Raw genomic sequence first — 19284 nt, forward strand, 5'->3', positions numbered from 1 at the left:
TCTGGCAGATGACCCCTATTGATTTTTAGGTCACTAGGTCAAAGGTCAAGGTCACAGTGACTCGAAGCAGTAAAATGGTTTCTGGATGATTACTCAAGAACGCTTAAGCCTGGGATCAGGGAAGTTCATAGGGACATTGTCATGACTGACAGATGACCCCTATTGATTTTCAGTACTCTAGGTCAAAGTTCAAGGTCACAGTAAAATGGTTTCCGAATGATAACTCACGATTGCTTAGAGTTAGGATCAGGAAAGTTCTTGGGGACATTGGTCATGACCGACAGATGACCCCTATTGATTTTCAAGACTCTAGGTCAAAGTTCAAGGTCACAGTGACCTGAAGCCACTACAACTGACAGCCCATTTGGGGGGCATGCGTGTTTTACAAACAGCCCTTGTTTTTATTTATATTTATGTATTTTATACAATTTTCTTTCTATTCTTGTATTACAGACCACATAAACATGACCTTGGCCGTACAGATTCGAGGTCGGGAATTTGTCTCCACCATATTCACCTTCTTTGACTGCAGCAAGCATGAATCGTAAGTGGATTGTGCATATTTCAAAATTACCAATCTCTGGTTACAATCGTCTATCAGGTATTATGCAGTGTAGCTTATAGGCCATGCAATATTAAGGTGGCAAAATGGTTTGAGAGCAGAAAACTTATGGATAGCAATTTTAAATTTAAGTTTTAGGAGCGTGTATTTGCCTGCACTGTTTCACTCCTTTTGTCCTCCTCTCTAACCATATCTAGAATTGCAACCTAATTGTTTCAAATGTAGACGATGATGCATAATTCCAGTTAGGTTGACTAAATGCATTTTATTATGGTGAAGTGGGGAAGATTGATTATAAATCTTGCTCTGAGAAAACAGGGATTGATGCATGTGTTTAAATTGTCAACCCAGATTACTGTAAAAATGCAGTCATAAGTCGAGATTTTTTTCCTCAAAAATTTGATTAAATTTACAGTCTCGACTTATGAGGTCGTCCATGAAAAATAATGATGACATTCTACTTAGATCGATCCCCGCGGAAATGGTTAAAGTTGTTGTTGTTGTTGTATAGAAAACTTGTTGAAATACGACACACACTATTTCCTCTTTTAACTGATACTTACCAATTAATATAACCACAGTTTGCCGCAACATTTCCCTTCATTTTCATAATTTAATCCAAAGTTTTCATGTAAGCAAGTGTTTTTTTTTACAACTGAACGTGTAAACAAAAGATCGAGTCATTTTTAAAGTAGAGCGAGAATTGGCTACCTGTGTGAATTGACAGTTTGACGTCATCAAAGGAAAGCTGCTTCCTGTTAAGAAGCCATGAAGCATCACCCTTCTCGCGGATAAAATAAAATTTCTTTAATTTGTGAAGCGACATGTTTAACCTATCGCGAGTTTGTTATTCACTGGCAATCGTCCAATTATGTTTGAGAAAGTGCAAAGCTCCGCCTTTGAAGCTGTTATGTAGAACAAAGGTGGAGTTAGCGGTCTATTGGTTATGTCAATCATTGTCATAAAAACGTGTTTACCAAGGAACTAAGCAATTGTTTTGATAGTCAGATTAAAAGTACAAAGATTTGATTACAGTGATCACAGTGTGTCATCGGATTATAAGTTTGTGGATTATTACTAGCATGGACAATTTAGTGCAAACTTTTTAATAATAATTTATTAATTTGACAAACACATTTGATTTGTGAAAATGCCTCGAAAACGCCAACGCCATGCGTATGACAATAAGTTTAAAATACGCGTGATAGAATTTGCAGAGCAATCAATTAATAATAGTGCCGCTGTACGCGAGTTTGGTGTTTCGTATTTCGTTGATGTGTAAATTACGATGTACATGTATATAAGTTCTGGTTTCCTATGTTGTTTTTTTTTGTTTTTATGTGGTTCATTATGATATGCTTGTCTTTATTTTCATATATTATTTTCGATTTCCCAAATATATATTGATTCGTATTGATTATATTAAACAAAGTACATAATACACGTCCCGCTATGTCTACGTCCCACAGTGCTATATTGACGTCATGGTCTATGTATAGAATAAAATCTTCCCGAAAATTTAAAATTGCGTCTGTTTATGAAATTCTTGCATGGATAATTTCTGACTCGACTTATGACTTGGACATATTCAAAATCTCCAAGTTTCGTATCATTTTTTACCCCCCCCCCCCCCCCCCCCCCCCCCCCCCCGACTTATGAGCGGGAAGACTTATGACTGCATTTTTACAGTAGCCTGTGCAGTCTGGGATTACACTTTCAGCTTGTAGGGAGTTTTTCTTTTAAAGGACTTTTTACTGAGTGAAAATCCTGTTAAGGGAGAAATTGTTGTTTGCACAGGCTAATCTGGGACAACAGTTTAGGCACATGCATTCAGCCCTGTTTTCACAGAGTGATGCTCATATAAGTGGGTGGTAATCACGGTTGAAAACAGTATTAACCCTTTGCATGCTGGGAAATTTGTCTTCTGCTAAAATGTCGTCTGCTGAATTTCTAAAATTAGCATTTTCTTCGATTTTTTTCAAAAAATACTATCAGAATAGCAAACAGTTTGGATCCTGATGAGACGCCACATTCTGTGGCGTCTCATCTGGATCCAAACTGTTTGCAAAGGCCTTCAAAATTTGGTTCCCGCACTGAAAGGGTTAACAATACTGGTGGATTGATGGGCAGTGGAAAAAAGAAATCTTCTATAAGTGTTTCTCACGTAAAAAGTATTTTAAAGTAGACACATCACATAAAGTCTTATCTGAATTGATGCTGCTTGAATCCCCAAAATACCCAGTTATATTGTAGTTTTAATGAATATGTATCTGATTGTCTATCAGTGCCTCTGCCTGCTTATGTTATGTTATTATGAAACTTCAACGTTATGGTATTTTAATGTCTGTTGATGTTGCTTTTTTGAACTTGGCTTACGAAAATAATATTTCAGTTTCTTTTTTTAAAGATTTTATTCACTGATTATCTTTTTACAAACTTTATTAAGTGTGCAGTAAAGATTGGGTTAGGCACTCAGGGTTTGCTTATCACAATTCATTATTATTTTTGTTGTTTTGATTGACAGTGTTTTTGCACAGGTTAAATAATTACATCAGATGTAAGCAGTACATGTTTTCTCAGAGTTAACTGTGCAATAACGAATGATTTATTATATATAAAAATTCAAACAACTGTGTTTATTATGTGTTGATAATGAAGTTAGAGAAACATTTACATTTATAAAACCATAGCAATATTTCGGAGTTGTATTATTTTATTATTCTTTTTTTTTACTTAATTTTATTAAGAACTTCAGTACAGAATTAAGAATATTGAGAATGCTGATTCATTCTTTATGATTTGGACTTAACTTGTTTTGCACTGAAATGTTGGTATATCCATTACTGTTGATGAATTTTACAGACGCATGTTAATGTAAACAATTCACTTCTTGAATTTCAGAGAAATATCCAGAACAAAATGCGGGGGTTATTTTTTACAACTCATAACTTTAGCTATAAATTGTGCATTATGAAATACAAGTTGGCATATTTTCAATATTTATTTTTCTCTTATTTGTTAAATGTGAACCTCTTGTTTACTATTATATGATCTATTTTTAAGTTCAATTACATTTTGCCATTACATTCCTGCGTGAAGCAATCATCAGATTGTGTATTTACTCATTAAATAAGTCATTAAATAAAGTACTTTGCCTAGGAAGTTTTAAATCTCTGAAACTGTCTTCATTAAATTTGTGAAAGGAATCAACTCACATCAGCATCAATGTAACAGGCAGGTGATTTTGATTAAATCTAGTTTATCCTTTTATAAACATATGATTATTTTCTTGGTTGATTGTATGCCATAAACATCAGAAAGAAGAAATATAGATTTTGCAAGAATATCTATTTTTTTTATGTTTTCCCCAATAATATTTTGCCTTGTTTTTAAACATTTTCTGAAACTTTACAAACAAATAGTTATTTCTCTTTTTGCTTTTGTGAGAGATTTCCAAGTTTTGTAATGTCGTTTCTTATACTGTAAAGATGTAAGCATTTTTTTTATTATTAGGCGAATATTTCAATGAATTCAACTATAAATCTGTTGTTTTCAGGTGCACAAAGTGCTCTATGACGCAGTTCCCATGCACCTGGTGTATTGAAAATCATCAGTGTACCCACGATGCCTCAGTCAACTGCCGCACCAACCACCTCATCCACGGCTCATCAGTACGTATGCACCAAGTGTATCCAATTGAAATGAAAAAAACAACTGTTCTGTGGCACAAAAATACACAAGCATATTTTAGCAAGTATTTATACATGTATCTATGTCAGTGATATTTCCTAAAATTAGATTGAAATTACATACCCTCAAACTGTTGCAAAAACTTGAATGATTGTTGTAATTAAAAATCCAAACAAAACATGTGTCTTTTGTTGTGTGTGTTTTCTCGGACTTGGGGACTTCAAACATCCTTTCAAATTTGAGCCTTATTGTGGGAAAACTGGGATCAATGCATGTGCGTAAAGCCTCCTCCCCAACTAGCCTGTGCAGTTATCAAGGACGACAATGTCCTATTAGTTTTCTTGCGCTCAAGGAAGTCTTTTCTTAGCAAAAATGCAGTCAATGCAGACTGCACAGGCTAAATCAGGGACAGCACTTTGCGCACATGCATTAAGGCCAGTTTTCCTAAAACGTTGTGTTATTGCAGAACCTTGGTCTGACGGCGACTGACAAGGTAGGCCCCCTGATGTGCCCGAGGGTGCAGTTGTCTGTGGGCTCAATAAAACAAGACCCTGAGGATAGAAGGAAGATCTACGTGCCTTCTGGGACTGCCAAGAAGGTGACGATGTTTGGGTACAACTTGTACCCCTTCATGCAGGATATCCGATGCTTCTTCAGCTTTGGTCAGGGCCACGATGTTAAAGCCAGAGTCGTGGATGGCAATATTGAATGCGATGAAGTTTCTGTGAGTGTTATGGATCTTTTTGTTAATTTGAGCTCATCTATGGATTAATTATATTGATTTAAGTCCTCATTTGCATAAAATCTTGTGATTGTTTATTTTCTTCCTCTTTTCTAAGCATATGATGCACATGGTGAGCTTTTGTGATTTTTATGCCCCCAGATCGAATGATCGGGAGTATATTGTTTTTGGCCAGTCTGTCTGTCTGTCTGTCTGTCTGTCTGTCTGTCTGTCTGTCTGTCTGTCTGTCTGTCTGTCTGTCTGTCTGTCTGTCTGTCTGTCTTTCTGTCTGTCATTGTATGTGTGTGTCTGTCTGTCCCAAAACTTTAACCTTGGTCATAACTTTTGCAAAATTGAAGATACCCAGTAGCAACTTGATATTTTGCATGCATGTGTATCTCATGGAGCTGCACATTTTGAATGGTGAAAGATAAAGGTCATTCGTCAAGGTCAAAGGTCAAATATATGGCTTTTAAGCGGCGCAGTAGGGGGCATTTGGTTTCACAAACACAGCTCTTGTTTTGTCTGTTGTCCATTATGTGTTGTCAACATTCACCTTGCAAGCACTCTAGAGGCCACATTTATTGCCCAATTTTCATGAAACATGGTCAAAACATATGCCCCAAATATATATTAGTTGGGTTATAAACTATGTTACATGGGGTCAATAACAAGGTCACTAGGTCAACTGAATGAATAAAACATGTGAACACTTGTACCCGAATTATTTGTCCAATCATCACTATGCTTCTTCTAAACATTGGATCGATTGATATCTCTACAGAGTTCAAAATTGGTTCCAGTTGGTTGTAAAACATTGCTGCCAGGTGGTGGGACATTTTTTGTTCCCTACCGGTTTCACCGGAGGGGACCTATGGTTTGCGGTCTGTGAGTCTGTCTGTCTGTCTGTCACACTTTTCTGGATCCTGCGCTAACTTTAAAAGTTCTTCATATTTCTGCATTAAACTTGAAATATGGATTGATGGCAATATGGACATAATGCACGTCATTTCATTTTGTTCTTACGTCAAAAAATTTGGTTGCTATGGCAACAAATAGACTAGAAATACTGCTGAAAATGGTGGTTTTCCGGATCCTGCGATAACTTTAAAAGTTCTTTATATGTTTTCATGAAACTTGCAACATGGATAGATGGACATTATGCACATCATTTCATTTCGATCCTATGTCAAAAATTGTGGTTGCTATGGCAACCAAAAAAATAATAATTCTGAAAATGGTGGAATTTTGACAATAGTGGAGCCGGTAGGGGACCATATTGCTTGACAATAGCCTTGTTTAAATGGCTATTGTAAAATCATGGATATACTCAGAGGTCACATTTATCGACCTGTCTTGAAATACCTCGGTCAGAACTTTTATCCCAATTTTATCTTGGAAGTGTTTGAAAACGGTTTTGGTCCATATTGAAAAACAGAGCTGTAAGGAGGCAGGGTAGAATTCCATAGATGGCTATAGTGACACTTTGTTAAGACTCTTAAAATGCTTATTATTGCCCAGCGCCCAATCCTCATAAGACTTGCTAAAAACGAAATCTTGCCCAAGTTACAAAATTGTCGTGGTTTGTTGGGAAACATGGCAGCTGAGGGGTAGGGTAATTTTCCTTATATCATTACAGTAAAACCTTAATAGCACTAGAAGTTCCATTATTTGTACACTGTTCATGGACTTTAAAAAAAATAGCTTTGAATAGTTTGAAAATGGTAGCAGCCCATTGAAAAATATGTCGAAACCTTGTTCAAAATATAAAGGTAGCTTTTTTTTTGCCCAATCATAATGATACTCAATTCCGTTTAAATGAGCTTCTGGGGATGGGGTGACAGTTTTCCTTTTATAGCTTCACGAAACATAACCAACCCAGAACAGCTGAGGTCATATGGGTGTCAGATGAGTGCCTTAGGGTCTTTGGCACTCTTTTTATGATTTTATACAATATTTTGATACTTTGTTACAATCCAAAGACATACACAGTATGCAGATATTCAGATATCCAGATATTCGTTACATCTCTTATTATGATATTGAAAACAAAACAAAACAACTATAATGTAAATTACATGTTTCAAACCTTATAGACCTCAGTGTTTTATTATATTATATTCTACATGGTTTAAAAATAAGAACGTTTTTCACGTTGTTCTTTCCCAAATTTTTAGTTTATCTACTCGGACAAGTCAGAGTTCCTCAATGTCCAGCTACGCATCAACTGGAGAATGAACGGCAGCGGCAAGGAACTGCCTCTGGATAACCCAACCAATGTGCAGGGTGAGTAGCATCAGTCAACATGTAACATTTTCATTAAGATTTAATGCAACATATAAAGAAAGTTTGGATGGAGGAATATCACTTAAATTGTGAGTTTAGGTTTCTTATATGCAGTCCTAGCTCAAGATTGCATTTTCTGTCCATTCAAAGCAAGGTTTATATTACTGTTACTTAAAATAGTTTTCACTCAATTACTTAGGTTTTGATGGAGGCTACTTTGTGTGTAGATAGCTCACAATTATTATACCCTCACTAAACGAAGTTTAGAGGGGTATATGGGAGTAAGCTTTTCTGTCTGTCGGTCTGTTGGTAGGTCTGTGTCCGCTCTCTAATTCAAGTAGTTTTCATCCGATCTTCACCAAACTTGGTCAGAAGTTGTATCTACATGATGTCTAGGCCAAGTTCAAACATGGGCCTTGTTAATTTAAAAAAAAGGTTTCTTAGTATATCTATATTTTGTTTTCCCCAAATCTTTATGACAATTGGTCAGAACATTTTAATTACCTAATCAATATTTGGTATTTTCTAATTTCATATACTGGTGAGTGGCTTAGGCCCTTTGGTTCTTGTTTATTTAAAACTATTACATTTAGAATTCTTGTTGTACAATAAATATTCAGAAGGAAAAAAAAACTCATTAATGCTCATGCTGCATGAAAGTATCTTCATTGAACCCTTTCTGGTCATGAGGTCTGCTTACATACAAAGTATGCTCTCCTGAACTCCTGAACTAAATGCTGCTGTTCATAAATCTCACAGCATGTTTTCACAGTAACCTGACAACAATAATTCATGAATGCCCATGCTTTATCTGTTCTCCAAAACTTTCACCAATATAAGCAACACCTGTAGAGCATCATGTGAAAATGGGTCTTATGCCAAATGCGGCTAGGGTAGCTCCAGACCAGCCTGCACATCCACTCAGTTTGGTACCCTGCCCCAGACTAGACTGTTCTGGTTTGCCTGGAGCTACACTGGCCACACATGACATAAGACCCATTTTTGCTATGTGCAACTCAGTAGGTCTCTTAATTTGCAGTGGTGGTATACAAATGTAACGAAATGGCGTCGACATGTGGTGACTGTATCTCTAAGAACGACAACTTCTCATGTGGCTGGTGTAAGGACACCAAGACGTGCACCATCAATCTGCAATGCCCTGCTACCGACTGGTTGCATGCGGGCACCTGTCCCAACGTGGAAATCACCAAGGTCAGTTGTCAATCTATGGGCCACATGATTGTTCCCAACATTACATGGATGATGTACATGTTTACTTCATAACCGTTACCTTAATTTTGTGATTGGACTTACAAAAATCTGGATCTAGCCAATTATACGAAAATTTCACTAACACAGTCTGGCTTTCCACGATGCCCTTTTTAGCAGCACCTTGTGCCTTTGGGACCCATATCTTTCCTTACTACTTGTGCATAAGCATCCTCTGGTTTTCAACCCAAATTAGTTATTATATGTGATTTTACCTCTAGCTTTTGTGATTTCACCTCTAGATCTTGTGATTTTACCTCTAAATCTTGTGATTTAACTCCGTAATTTGATTTGATCTCTAAATCTTTTAGTTGACCTCAAGGTCTTGTGATTTCACTCCCACTTGAGATTTGACCTCTAAATCTTTTGATTTGATCTCTAATTGTGATTTTTCCTCTAGGTCTTGTTATTTTACCTCTACTTGTTATTTCCCTGCAGTTCTTCCCACTCACTGGACCCAAGGCAGGTGGTACAAAACTCACAATTCTTGGTAAGAACCTCGGCATAGAGAAGAAGGACATCTCTGGAGGGGTGAGCGTTGCAGGAGTGGCGTGTAACCCAATAGAGGAGGAGTATGTGCCACCCAGCAAGTAAGTATTATGTCAAGTGGGCAGTCGGATTGCATTTGTTTGTGTGGATTTGTTTGTGTTCTGCATTGCTAAATTCTTAATTGTTAACAGAAATGTACTTTCATTTTTGCCCGGTTTTCTGAAAATAATATGTACGTTTTGCAATCAAGCTAAATAGAAATTCACATCTTCATTGGCTTCAATAATTTTTAGCTCACCTGATTGCTCAGGTGAGCTTTTGTGCAAGGTCTTTGTCCGTCGCCCGTCCGTCCATCGTCCGTCCACATTTGTTTGTAAACAATCTAGAGGTCTTATTTTTGTCCGATCTTCATGAAACTTGGAAAGAAGCTTTGTCCCAATGAAATCTCGGTCAAGTTCGAAACTGGGGCGTGCTGGGTCAAAAACTAGGTCACTAGGCCAAAAAAAAGAAAAATAACTTGTAAACACTGTAGAAGTCACATTTTGTACCCAATCTTCATGTTACTTTGTCAAAATGTTTGTCTTAATAATATGTTGGTTGAGTTCAAAAGTAGTTCCGGTCCGTTGAAAAACATGGCCGCCAGTGGGCGGGGCAGTTTTGCTTATTTGGCTTTCTCGGAAGAGTTCGAAAATGGTCCACATCGGTGAAAAAACATGGCCGCCAGTGGGCGGGGCATTTTTCTCTATATATATATAGTGAAAACATGTGAACACTCTAGAAGTCACATTTTTGGCCCGATTTTCATGAAATTTGGTGAAAACATTTGTTTCCTTGATATGAGAGTTGAGTTTGAAAATGGTTCTGGTCTGTTGAATAACATGGCTGCCAGGGGGGGGGCAGTATTTCTTTTATGGCTATAGAGTAACCTTGATACACTCTTAAGTCATAATTTTTGCCCAATCATCATAAAAGTTGGTCAAAACATTGGTTTTATTGATATCTCGGACGAGTTCGAAAATGGTCCAGATCCATGAAAAAACATGGCTGCCAGTGGGCGGGGCATTTTTCTCTATATGTATATAGTGAAAACATGTGAACACTCTAGTAGTCACATTTTCATGAAATTTGGTCAAAACATTTGTTTCCTCGATATGAGAGTTGAGTATAAAAATGGTTCCGGTCAGTGGAATAACATGGCTACCGGGGGTGGGATGTTTTCTCATATTTATATAGTAAAAAAAGCTTGTGGACACTCTAGAAATCACATTTTTTGCCATATCATCATGAAACTTGGTGAAAAGATTGGTTTTATATATATCACATAATTAATGCCACAATTATTGCCTTTAGATTGTCCAAATTTTCATTATATTATACAAAATCCTTGTAAACACTCTAGAAGTCACAATTTTGTTTCAGATTTTATGAATCTTGGTCATAATATTTATTTTTGTAAGCAAGTTTGATGTTTGGTAAGGGGGGGTCAACTCAAAATATAGGTCACCAGGTCAAATCTTACAAAAACAAAATCACTCCATATGCCAGAGTTTTGGTTCAATAATGATGAAACTTGACCAGGATGTTTGTCTGGACAATATCTAGGTCAAGTTTGAAGTTTGGTAAATATTGAATGAACCGACTCCTCGGGTGAGCGAACTAGGGCTATCTTGGCCCTCTTGTATCTGAATAGTGCACAATGACAACACATTTCGTCACTTGATTTGCGAAGTTTATTTGAAAACCTTGGTCCATAATTCACATTACACTTCACTATTCTGAAAAATGGGGTTTGTTTGTGGTTATGAAATTCTTAAACACATTTATTGTCATTTTTTTCCAGCATTCTGTTTTAAAATTTAGGTTGTAATGATATGGGATTATCTGATATATATATATTTTATATAATTAGCACAGTAATTAAAATGCAGTCTGATTGTTATGAAGGTTGATATCAAGGGCCCAATTATCATGGTTATATTGTAATTACATGGTGTTACCTGCAAAGAACAGTTAAATATCCTTCAGAGTCCCAGATGAGCATCTTGTGTCCTTTGATCCTATTATTTCAGTAGAGGGTTGCTAAAGGTTATCTTACTGTTAAACATATGTTTGTTGCCACTGTGTAGTGTCACATTGTATGGTTTGTGCCCACAGGATTGTGTGCAGGACAGGCAGGATGGGGGACAGAACTGCCGGACCGGTCAAGGTCGTCATAGGCAGAGAGTTTGAGGACTACTCCTCTGACACCTTTAGCTATGTGGTGAGTATACTATCTGGGCCCTTATTCATATGAGCCGTGCTCTGGGAAAAGGGGGCTTAATGCATCTTTGTAAAATGTCATAGATTTGCTGTCCGCATGGATGAAGTGTCATAGATTTGCTGTCCGCATGGATGAAGTGTCATAGATTTGCTGTCCGCATGGATGAAGTGTCATAGATTTGCTGTCCGCATGGATGAAGTGTCATAGATTTGCTGTCCGCATGGATGAAGTGTCATAGATTTGCTGTCCGCATGGATGAAGTGTCATAGATTTGCTGTCCGCATGGATGAAGTGTCATAGATTTGCTGTCCGCATGGATGAAGTGTCATAGATTTGCTGTCCGCATGGATGAAGTGTCATAGATTTGCTGTCCGCATGGATGAAGTGTCATAGATTTGCTGTCCGCATGGATGAAGTGTCATAGATTTGCTGTCCGCATGGATGAAGCCTTTGGCTTCAACTGGAGTTTTTGCTTTGGAGAGACTTCCTTAAAACCACAAATATCATATAAGTGGAAAGTGTAGTCCCTGATTAGCCTTCCCAGAACACTTTACGCACATTTATTAAGCCCAATTTTTGAAGAGCATGGTTTATGCACATTCTTAGGCTTAAGACAAACAGACTTCAAAAAGAGAATCTCAATAACAAACTTTCTTGCCCGTCAACCAAAAACAATTACTGTTTTCCTAAACAAGGAAACTACACAAGCATATAGTTACATAAATTATCCCCACGCTTTTTGAAAAAAAGGTGGGGATATTGTGGTTATCTCCGCCGTCCGTCCGTCTGTCTGTCTGTCTGTCCGTCCGTCCTGGCCACTATCTCCTCCTAAACTAAAAGCACTAGAACCTTGAAACTTACACACATGGTAGCTATGAGCATCTGTGCGACCCTGCACTATTTGGAACTTTGATCTGACCCCTGGGTCAAAAGTTATAGCGGTTGGGGTGGGGCCGCGTCAGAAATTATCACTCATTTTTTTAGGTTATTTTACATTTACTTCTTTATTTCTACACCGATTCACTTCAAATTGATACTGGACCTCTTTTATGACAATACGGTCAATCTCAACCATGCATGGCCCCATTCCCAACCCTGGGGCACCCCACCCACATAGGCCACACCCACCAAAAATTTCCATTTACTATAATTTTTTAATTTCTACACGGATTCACTTCAAATTGATACTGAACTTTTGTTATGACATTAGGGTCAATCTCAACTATGCATGGCCCCAATCCCAACCCTGGGGCGCCCGCCCACATAGGCCACACCCACCAAAAAATTCCATTTACTATAATTTTTTCATTTCTGCACGGATTCACTTCAAATTGATACTGAACTTCTCTTATGACATTAGGGTCAATCTCAACTATGCATGGTCCCATAACCAACCCTGGGGCCCCGCCCACATAGACCACACCCACACAAAATTGCCTTTACTATAATTTCTTCATTTCTACACCGATTCACTTCAAATTGATATTGAACTTCTCTTATGACAATACAGTCAATCTCAACTATGCATGGCCCCATTACCAACCCTGGGGCGCCCCGCCCACATAGACCACACCCACCCAAAATTGCCTTTTCCTATAATTTCTTCATTTCTACACCGATTCACTTCAAATTGATACTGAACCTCTCTTATGACAATACGGTCAATCTCAACTATGCATGGCCCCATTACCAACCCTGGGGCCCCGCCCACATAGACCACACCCACCCAAAATTGCCTTTTACTATAATTTCTTCATTTCTACACCGATTCACTTCAAATTGATACTGAACTTCTCTTATGACAATACGGTCAATCTCAACTATGCATGGCACAATTACCAACCCTGGGGCGCCCTGCCCACATATGTCACACCCACCCAAAATTGCCTTTTACTATAACTTCTTCATTTCTACACCAATTCACTTCTAATTGATGATGAACTTCTCTTATGACAATACGGTCAATCTCAGCTATGCATGGCCCCATTACCAACCCTGGGGCACACCTAGGTCAAACATTCGGCGTGGGGATACGCGTCGGCCTCTGCCGCGCCATTTCTAGTTAAACATAATTTTTTGTTTAAAAAAACCCTGAACAATTTATATTTAAACTGGACGTTGAGCCTTCGGTTCACACTCTTAAAATGTGTTTGTAGTCCTTACATGTTGTTCATTGCACTTACATGTTGTTCAGCATTTAATACAGTTATAAGAAATTGACAAGAAAATAGTATTTGATTTATTCCTAGGAAAAGTTAAGTTTGATTTCAAAATTTGTACAAGTAAGACATGTTGTTCACTCATGTATGAAAACCCTCCATGATGATTTCAGGACCCTGTGATAAGGGAGATCAAGCCTGGTAAGGGGCCAATGGCGGGGGGAACCAGGGTGCAGTTAGGTGGCAGTGACCTGGATGCTGGCAGCAATGTCCATGTGAAGATCGGAGATATAGAGTGCGAAAATATAAAGTATGAGTCAGAGCTAATAGGAGTTGTCATTTGTTGTTTTTTGCAATTTTTAACCAGGTTTTCCAAAGGAAAAAAAACTGGTTATTAGATTGGCGAATGCGGGCGGTTGGGCTGAACAAGCTTGTCCGGGCCATAACTATGTCGTTCATTGTCAGATTTTAAAAATCATTTGGCACATTTGTTCATCATCATTGGACGGTGTGCCGCGCAAAAGAATTAAGTCAATATCTCCAAGGTCAAGGTCACAGTTCAAAGGTAAAAAATGGCCATAAATGAGCTTGTCCTGGCCATAACTATGTCATTGATTGTCAGATTTTAAAATCATTTAGCACATTTGTTTACCATTCTTGGACGGTGTGTCGCGCGAAAGAATTAAGTAGATATCTCCAAGGTCAAGGTCGCCATGACTAAAAAAAGATTGATTTTGAAACAAGGGGGGTAACTGTGATGAACAATCAGTAGCAATGCACATTTTGAGTTGTAGTTATCTTCCTTTATCAGACTATTTTTTATATTGAAAACCTGGTTTTGTGACAATTTCGTCCATTGTTGTTGTTGTTGTTCTTGTTTTGCTTTTTTCCACAAGTCTTTGAGGAGTTTATTTTGTTCCCATGGCAATTTTTGGTTATATTACAAAATGTTTTTCATTTATTATAAAAGAATCAAATGTGCCTAAGTTTACCTAAAACTCAGTATATATGCTGTTAAGGTAGCGCACCCCTTATGGGCACATATCCAAATATAATCTAATTATTTTCTTAATCAATTTTACTGAACTACATGCAAATTTGTAGGTAGGCTTCCCATGCTTTTGAAAAAAATATATCCAGGCTTTTAAAAAAAATATACCGATTTTTTGAAAACCACCCCCCACGCTCGGCTTTTTTCCAGTTTATTTTCCCCCCCGGGGTATATAAAAGTTCCATAATTCATTCAAATTTCCAAATATGGGCATGCAGTTGGTGTGTACAGATGCAGTAAAGGTGTTTAAAGTTTAAACAAGATGAAATAAGTATTATTTTTACAGACATTTATTTTTTACAAATTTTTATTTATAGAAGAGCGCCATGAAATGTAAGTGATTTCAGCCCAGTAAAAATTGGGTTGGTTAAAAAACAAAGTGTCATAAAATTCAAAATAGTATCATTTAAGTAATATTTTGAACTTAGTTTTAATAGATACACTATATACAGCAAAAATACCAAGAAATAGAAAGAATGTGAGGGTATGCTTTGGTTATGAAGCCAATGCATTTTTTTAGCTTTTGTGATCGCCTTTTGTCCGTCCTGCGTAGTGCGTTGTGTGTTGTGCGGCGTCAACATTTGCCTTGTTAACTCTTTAAAAATTGAAGAATATGCATAAAAATTGCAACATATTTAACAATAAACATAGCTTATATGCTATATTAAATCAAATTACGTTAGAAAATAAATAAAAGCGCCACAAAAAGTATGCGATGCCGGCAGGATTCGAACCTGTGCGGGAAGATCTGGTCTATCGACTTAACCACTCGACCACGACAACTTCACATTACCTAAAGCTTAAATCAGATATACATAAATAAACAGTTAAAAGGGCTCTGCAATCTTTGAAGAAAATCGTGACATCGTATTTTTCAGATGATATTTGGTATATATATTTTATATAAAGTCAATTTTAATTGTGAAAATACTGTATTATATAGGAATTACGTAAACATATATCAAAATTCAAAGTTTGAAGAAAAAAATTAATCTCTCTGAAATATCTGATCATTGAAGATCGGCTATGATCGTAAAATAAATCGCGGGAAATCATTAGGGGTGCGCTACCTTAACAGTAATATTCTAGTTTGACTCATGAATGTATTCATTTTGTCATGGCACACCCTGGTTTGAAATGAACATTTATTCATTACAGCCGCTCCCAATTAATTCTTTCGTGCGTCACCAAGGCTTCCATTACCAATGACTCATACCTGGTGTCGGCCAGGTTTGACAACCAAAATGTCTCCACGACCCTTCTGTACGAGTACATCATGAACCCCAATGTGACTGGGGTCTCCCCTATAAAGGGCATCGTTAGTGGTGGGATAGAGATCCACGTCCGCGGGACTAACCTGGAGTATGTGCAGCAGGCTGTGATGGTCTTCAAGGAGTACACACCGATGGATCGAAGAAGGAGATCAATTAAAGAGTATTATGGGGTATGTTGAATATATAAAAAAATAAATTACTAGCTCTCCATTAGGTTTAATGTAAGGGTAGAGATTTTAGGTAACCATATGCCTTGGGTAAAAATGAAAACATTATGTTATTCTTAAGCAATCAATGCTTAAAAATCCGTCCCCCTCCCCAAAATATTAACTTAACACAAGAAGTGTTCCTCCTGTACTTAACCTTGTTGTGAAAATTACGACAAATTTAAAGCGTCTAGTCACCAGCCTCTGTAATAAACCCTTGAAAACAAGATACGAAATTAAATATAAAATAAAAACATAAAATACATTAGCCTAGGCATTAGTTATGGCCAATACTCATTTATTTGAAACATTATTTTTCTGACATAACTACTCCTATTTCCTGCTCCAGCGAGGTGTAACCAATGTTTCTCCCCATGGTTGCAGGAGTGTATCATCCCGAAGCAAGATGAACAGTACATGGTGTGCTACTCACCCAAGATCAGTAACAACTCCCTACCAGACGACCGCATGCAGGGGGCCAAGTTTACATACGGAATCAAACTGGACAACATTTTCATTGACCGTACCAAAGACAATAAAGAGATGTTCACCATCTATCCAGACCCTGAATTTCCAGAGCCGTTTGAGCGATCTTACCAGAGCAAGATTGATAACTACCTGACAATTGATGTAAGATTTTAAAATTTAGCTCAATCACAAGTACTTGAACATTGGGGCAAGATTTTACACTTAAGTTCAAACATTTCTTATTCATGTTCCTGCAGAGGGGGGATATATATACAAGTGCCCTTGTCGTTTAATTTGGTGGTTGGTCCGACCTTTGGTTTGTCCTAATAGAATACTCCGTGTTTATGAATCATATTGCTTCAACATTTCTCAAGTTATATAATTACAAATTCAATTATCTCATCACCATAAGGCATAGCTTTCCTAGACACATTTTATTAGTCCCCTACCGGTTTCATCGGAGGGGACTTATGGTTTTCGCTCTGTGAGTCTGTCACACTTTTCTGGATCCTGCGATAACTTTAAAAGTTCTTAATATTTTCATGAAACTTGGAACATGGATAGATGGCAATATGGACATTATGAACGTCATTTCATTTTGTTCCTACGTCTAAAATTCTGGTAGCTATGGCAACAAATAGACTAGAAATACTGCTGAAAATGATGGTTTTCTGGATCCTGCGATAACTTTAAAAGTTCTTAATATTTTCATGGAACATGGATAGATGGCAATATGGACATTATGCACGTCATTTCATTTTGTTCCTACGTCTAAAATTCTGGTTGCTATGGCAACAAATAGACTAGAAATACTGCTGAAAATGATGGTTTTCTGGATCCTGCGATAACTTTAAAAGTTCTTAATATTTTTTCACAAAACTTGGAACATGGATAGATGGCAATATGAACATAATATTATGCACTTCATTTCATTTTGTTCCTAAGTCAAAAATTATGGTTGCTATGGCAACAAATATATATAAAAAAATAATCTGAATGTTGGAATTTCTGACAATGGTGGAGCCGGTAGGGGACTTATATTGCTTGACAATAGTCTTGTTTTCAATGATTGACACATTTCTGAGTTATGTGCCCTTGTACATAGTTGGCAAAGCTGTGTGGAGGTATTTGTGTGACAAATTTAGGGGCTTCTAGGGGCCCTTAAACATGTCTTCAGTGTTATGTGAATAGGAGGTGCAGACCACAATTTTAACAGAAACTATTTGCATGTGTAATGTTATGTAACTGTGAATTGAATTATAAGGTTTTTTAAACGAAACTAAAGCATAATTTATTTTTTGAAAATACCAAAAAATGCTGACACCACAAGCTGAGAGAAGTGTTTCAGTATTAACTTTAATAAAAAATTAAGTATATCATCTTTTTAAGAATCAATTAAAAAAAATATCATAACTTTTTTTGTACATCCTGATGCTGTAACCAGCAGTCATAGTTGATGCTTTCATTGTATTTTATTGACAGTAAAATTAATAAAAAAAAGTTGAAAGTATGTACTGAGGAGAAGGTTCACCATCACTTTTGAATAAAAAGAAAGTAAACAATATTTGAATAGACATGATCATAGTCTTAATGGCATAGAGCAAAGATAACATTACACCAACATGTTCATGCAGGGCAAATACCTGAACCTGGGCTTTAACACCAGCGACATAGTGGTGAAAATTGGCTCAGGATTCTGCAATGTTACCTCCATTGACAAGAATGGTAACCAGCTGAACTGCAAACCCCCACCCCCCTCCCCCTCGGGTGGGAACCCAAGCATAGAGGTAAGGGCCACAAGTAGCAGGGAATATTGATTGATTGTTCTGTAGAGAAATTGTTCGATTATTTTACAAATCTTTTGAGATGAAATCTTCAAACTGCTATTGAGTTGAAATGTCAAAAGTATTCTATTGAGATTCCTTATGTGAGAGTGAGCATATGGAAATATAACTCAACTTATGACTGATTTTTTACGGTATACAAAACAGCTTAAAGGTGTTTGATAAAGGTGTGATGAAAATTTAAGTTTTCTTACTGGATTGAAGTAAAAGCAGTGTTTTCAGGATTTGTTTCACTGACAAGTGGAATATTATATACAGTCAATCTTGTATTAAGAGACCACTCAAGGGAGTAATCAAAAGTGGTCTCTTAATAAAATGGTCTTTAAATAAAAAAGGCCATTCAGGAAGAATGCTTACCCTCAATTTTAATCTATATGAAGGATAATGTCTTTTGTCAACAATTATTTTAACTTTTATAATAAAATGAATATAAACACAATACATAATCAATATTTAACTTATAATTTGTTTTATTTTTTCACTTATTATAAATTATCATTTATTATAAATGAATTGTATTACATATTTATTTGCAAAAACACCATAGATAAGGAAATATTTTTCGCATTTTTTTCACCTGACACATTATTTTCCACGTCTTTAAGCACCTCGGCCTAACCTTAAAGAAGGTTCTGAATTTGAGTTTTACGGACTCTAAACTTATCTGCGATTTTACGTGCACTTTTACTCTTTGACAATTCCAAAACCCGAATTTTCTCGTTCAACGTTTACACTTTTTGTTTTGACATTTTAATTTCTGCATGTACGCTTAAGGAAATCTGACTCGATTTTGATACATAATGAGCTGAAAAAAATTAAAACACGTCAATTGAAAACAAACAAACAGGCCTGATTGGAAAATTTATTAAGTAAATAACAATGTGATTGGCTAACAAATATCTACTAATTAGTATAATTACAAATTGGTAATGTACCGATATTGACAGATGTTGCCGATTAATAGTTTATTTTCCGCACTTCTCAGGAAATGTTTGTCGCGTACAG

The 19284-nt window shown here is 36.8% G+C and overlaps 1 protein-coding gene across 4 annotated transcripts in view; it reads left to right on the plus strand.

Moving 5' to 3' along the window:
- LOC127880948 (plexin-A4-like) overlaps positions 1–19284 on the plus strand; it is a 159386-nt gene that overhangs the window by 112673 nt on the left and 27429 nt on the right. For all 4 annotated transcript variants that reach the window (XR_008049823.1, XM_052428460.1, XM_052428459.1 and 1 more), the window contains exons 8-18: positions 454–544; positions 4119–4233; positions 4719–4976; positions 7151–7259; positions 8299–8471; positions 8967–9118; positions 11172–11277; positions 13610–13746; positions 15646–15931; positions 16352–16597; positions 18070–18222. Coding sequence is in view for 3 of the 4 variants with exons in the window: in XM_052428460.1 (XP_052284420.1) it covers positions 454–544; positions 4119–4233; positions 4719–4976; positions 7151–7259; positions 8299–8471; positions 8967–9118; positions 11172–11277; positions 13610–13746; positions 15646–15931; positions 16352–16597; positions 18070–18222 (1826 nt within the window). In the remaining variant the exon portion in view is untranslated. The remainder of the gene's footprint in view (positions 1–453; positions 545–4118; positions 4234–4718; positions 4977–7150; positions 7260–8298; positions 8472–8966; positions 9119–11171; positions 11278–13609; positions 13747–15645; positions 15932–16351; positions 16598–18069; positions 18223–19284) is intronic.

This window comes from Dreissena polymorpha, chromosome 5, assembly GCF_020536995.1.
Source record: "Dreissena polymorpha isolate Duluth1 chromosome 5, UMN_Dpol_1.0, whole genome shotgun sequence".
Lineage (NCBI taxonomy): Eukaryota > Metazoa > Mollusca > Bivalvia > Myida > Dreissenidae > Dreissena > Dreissena polymorpha.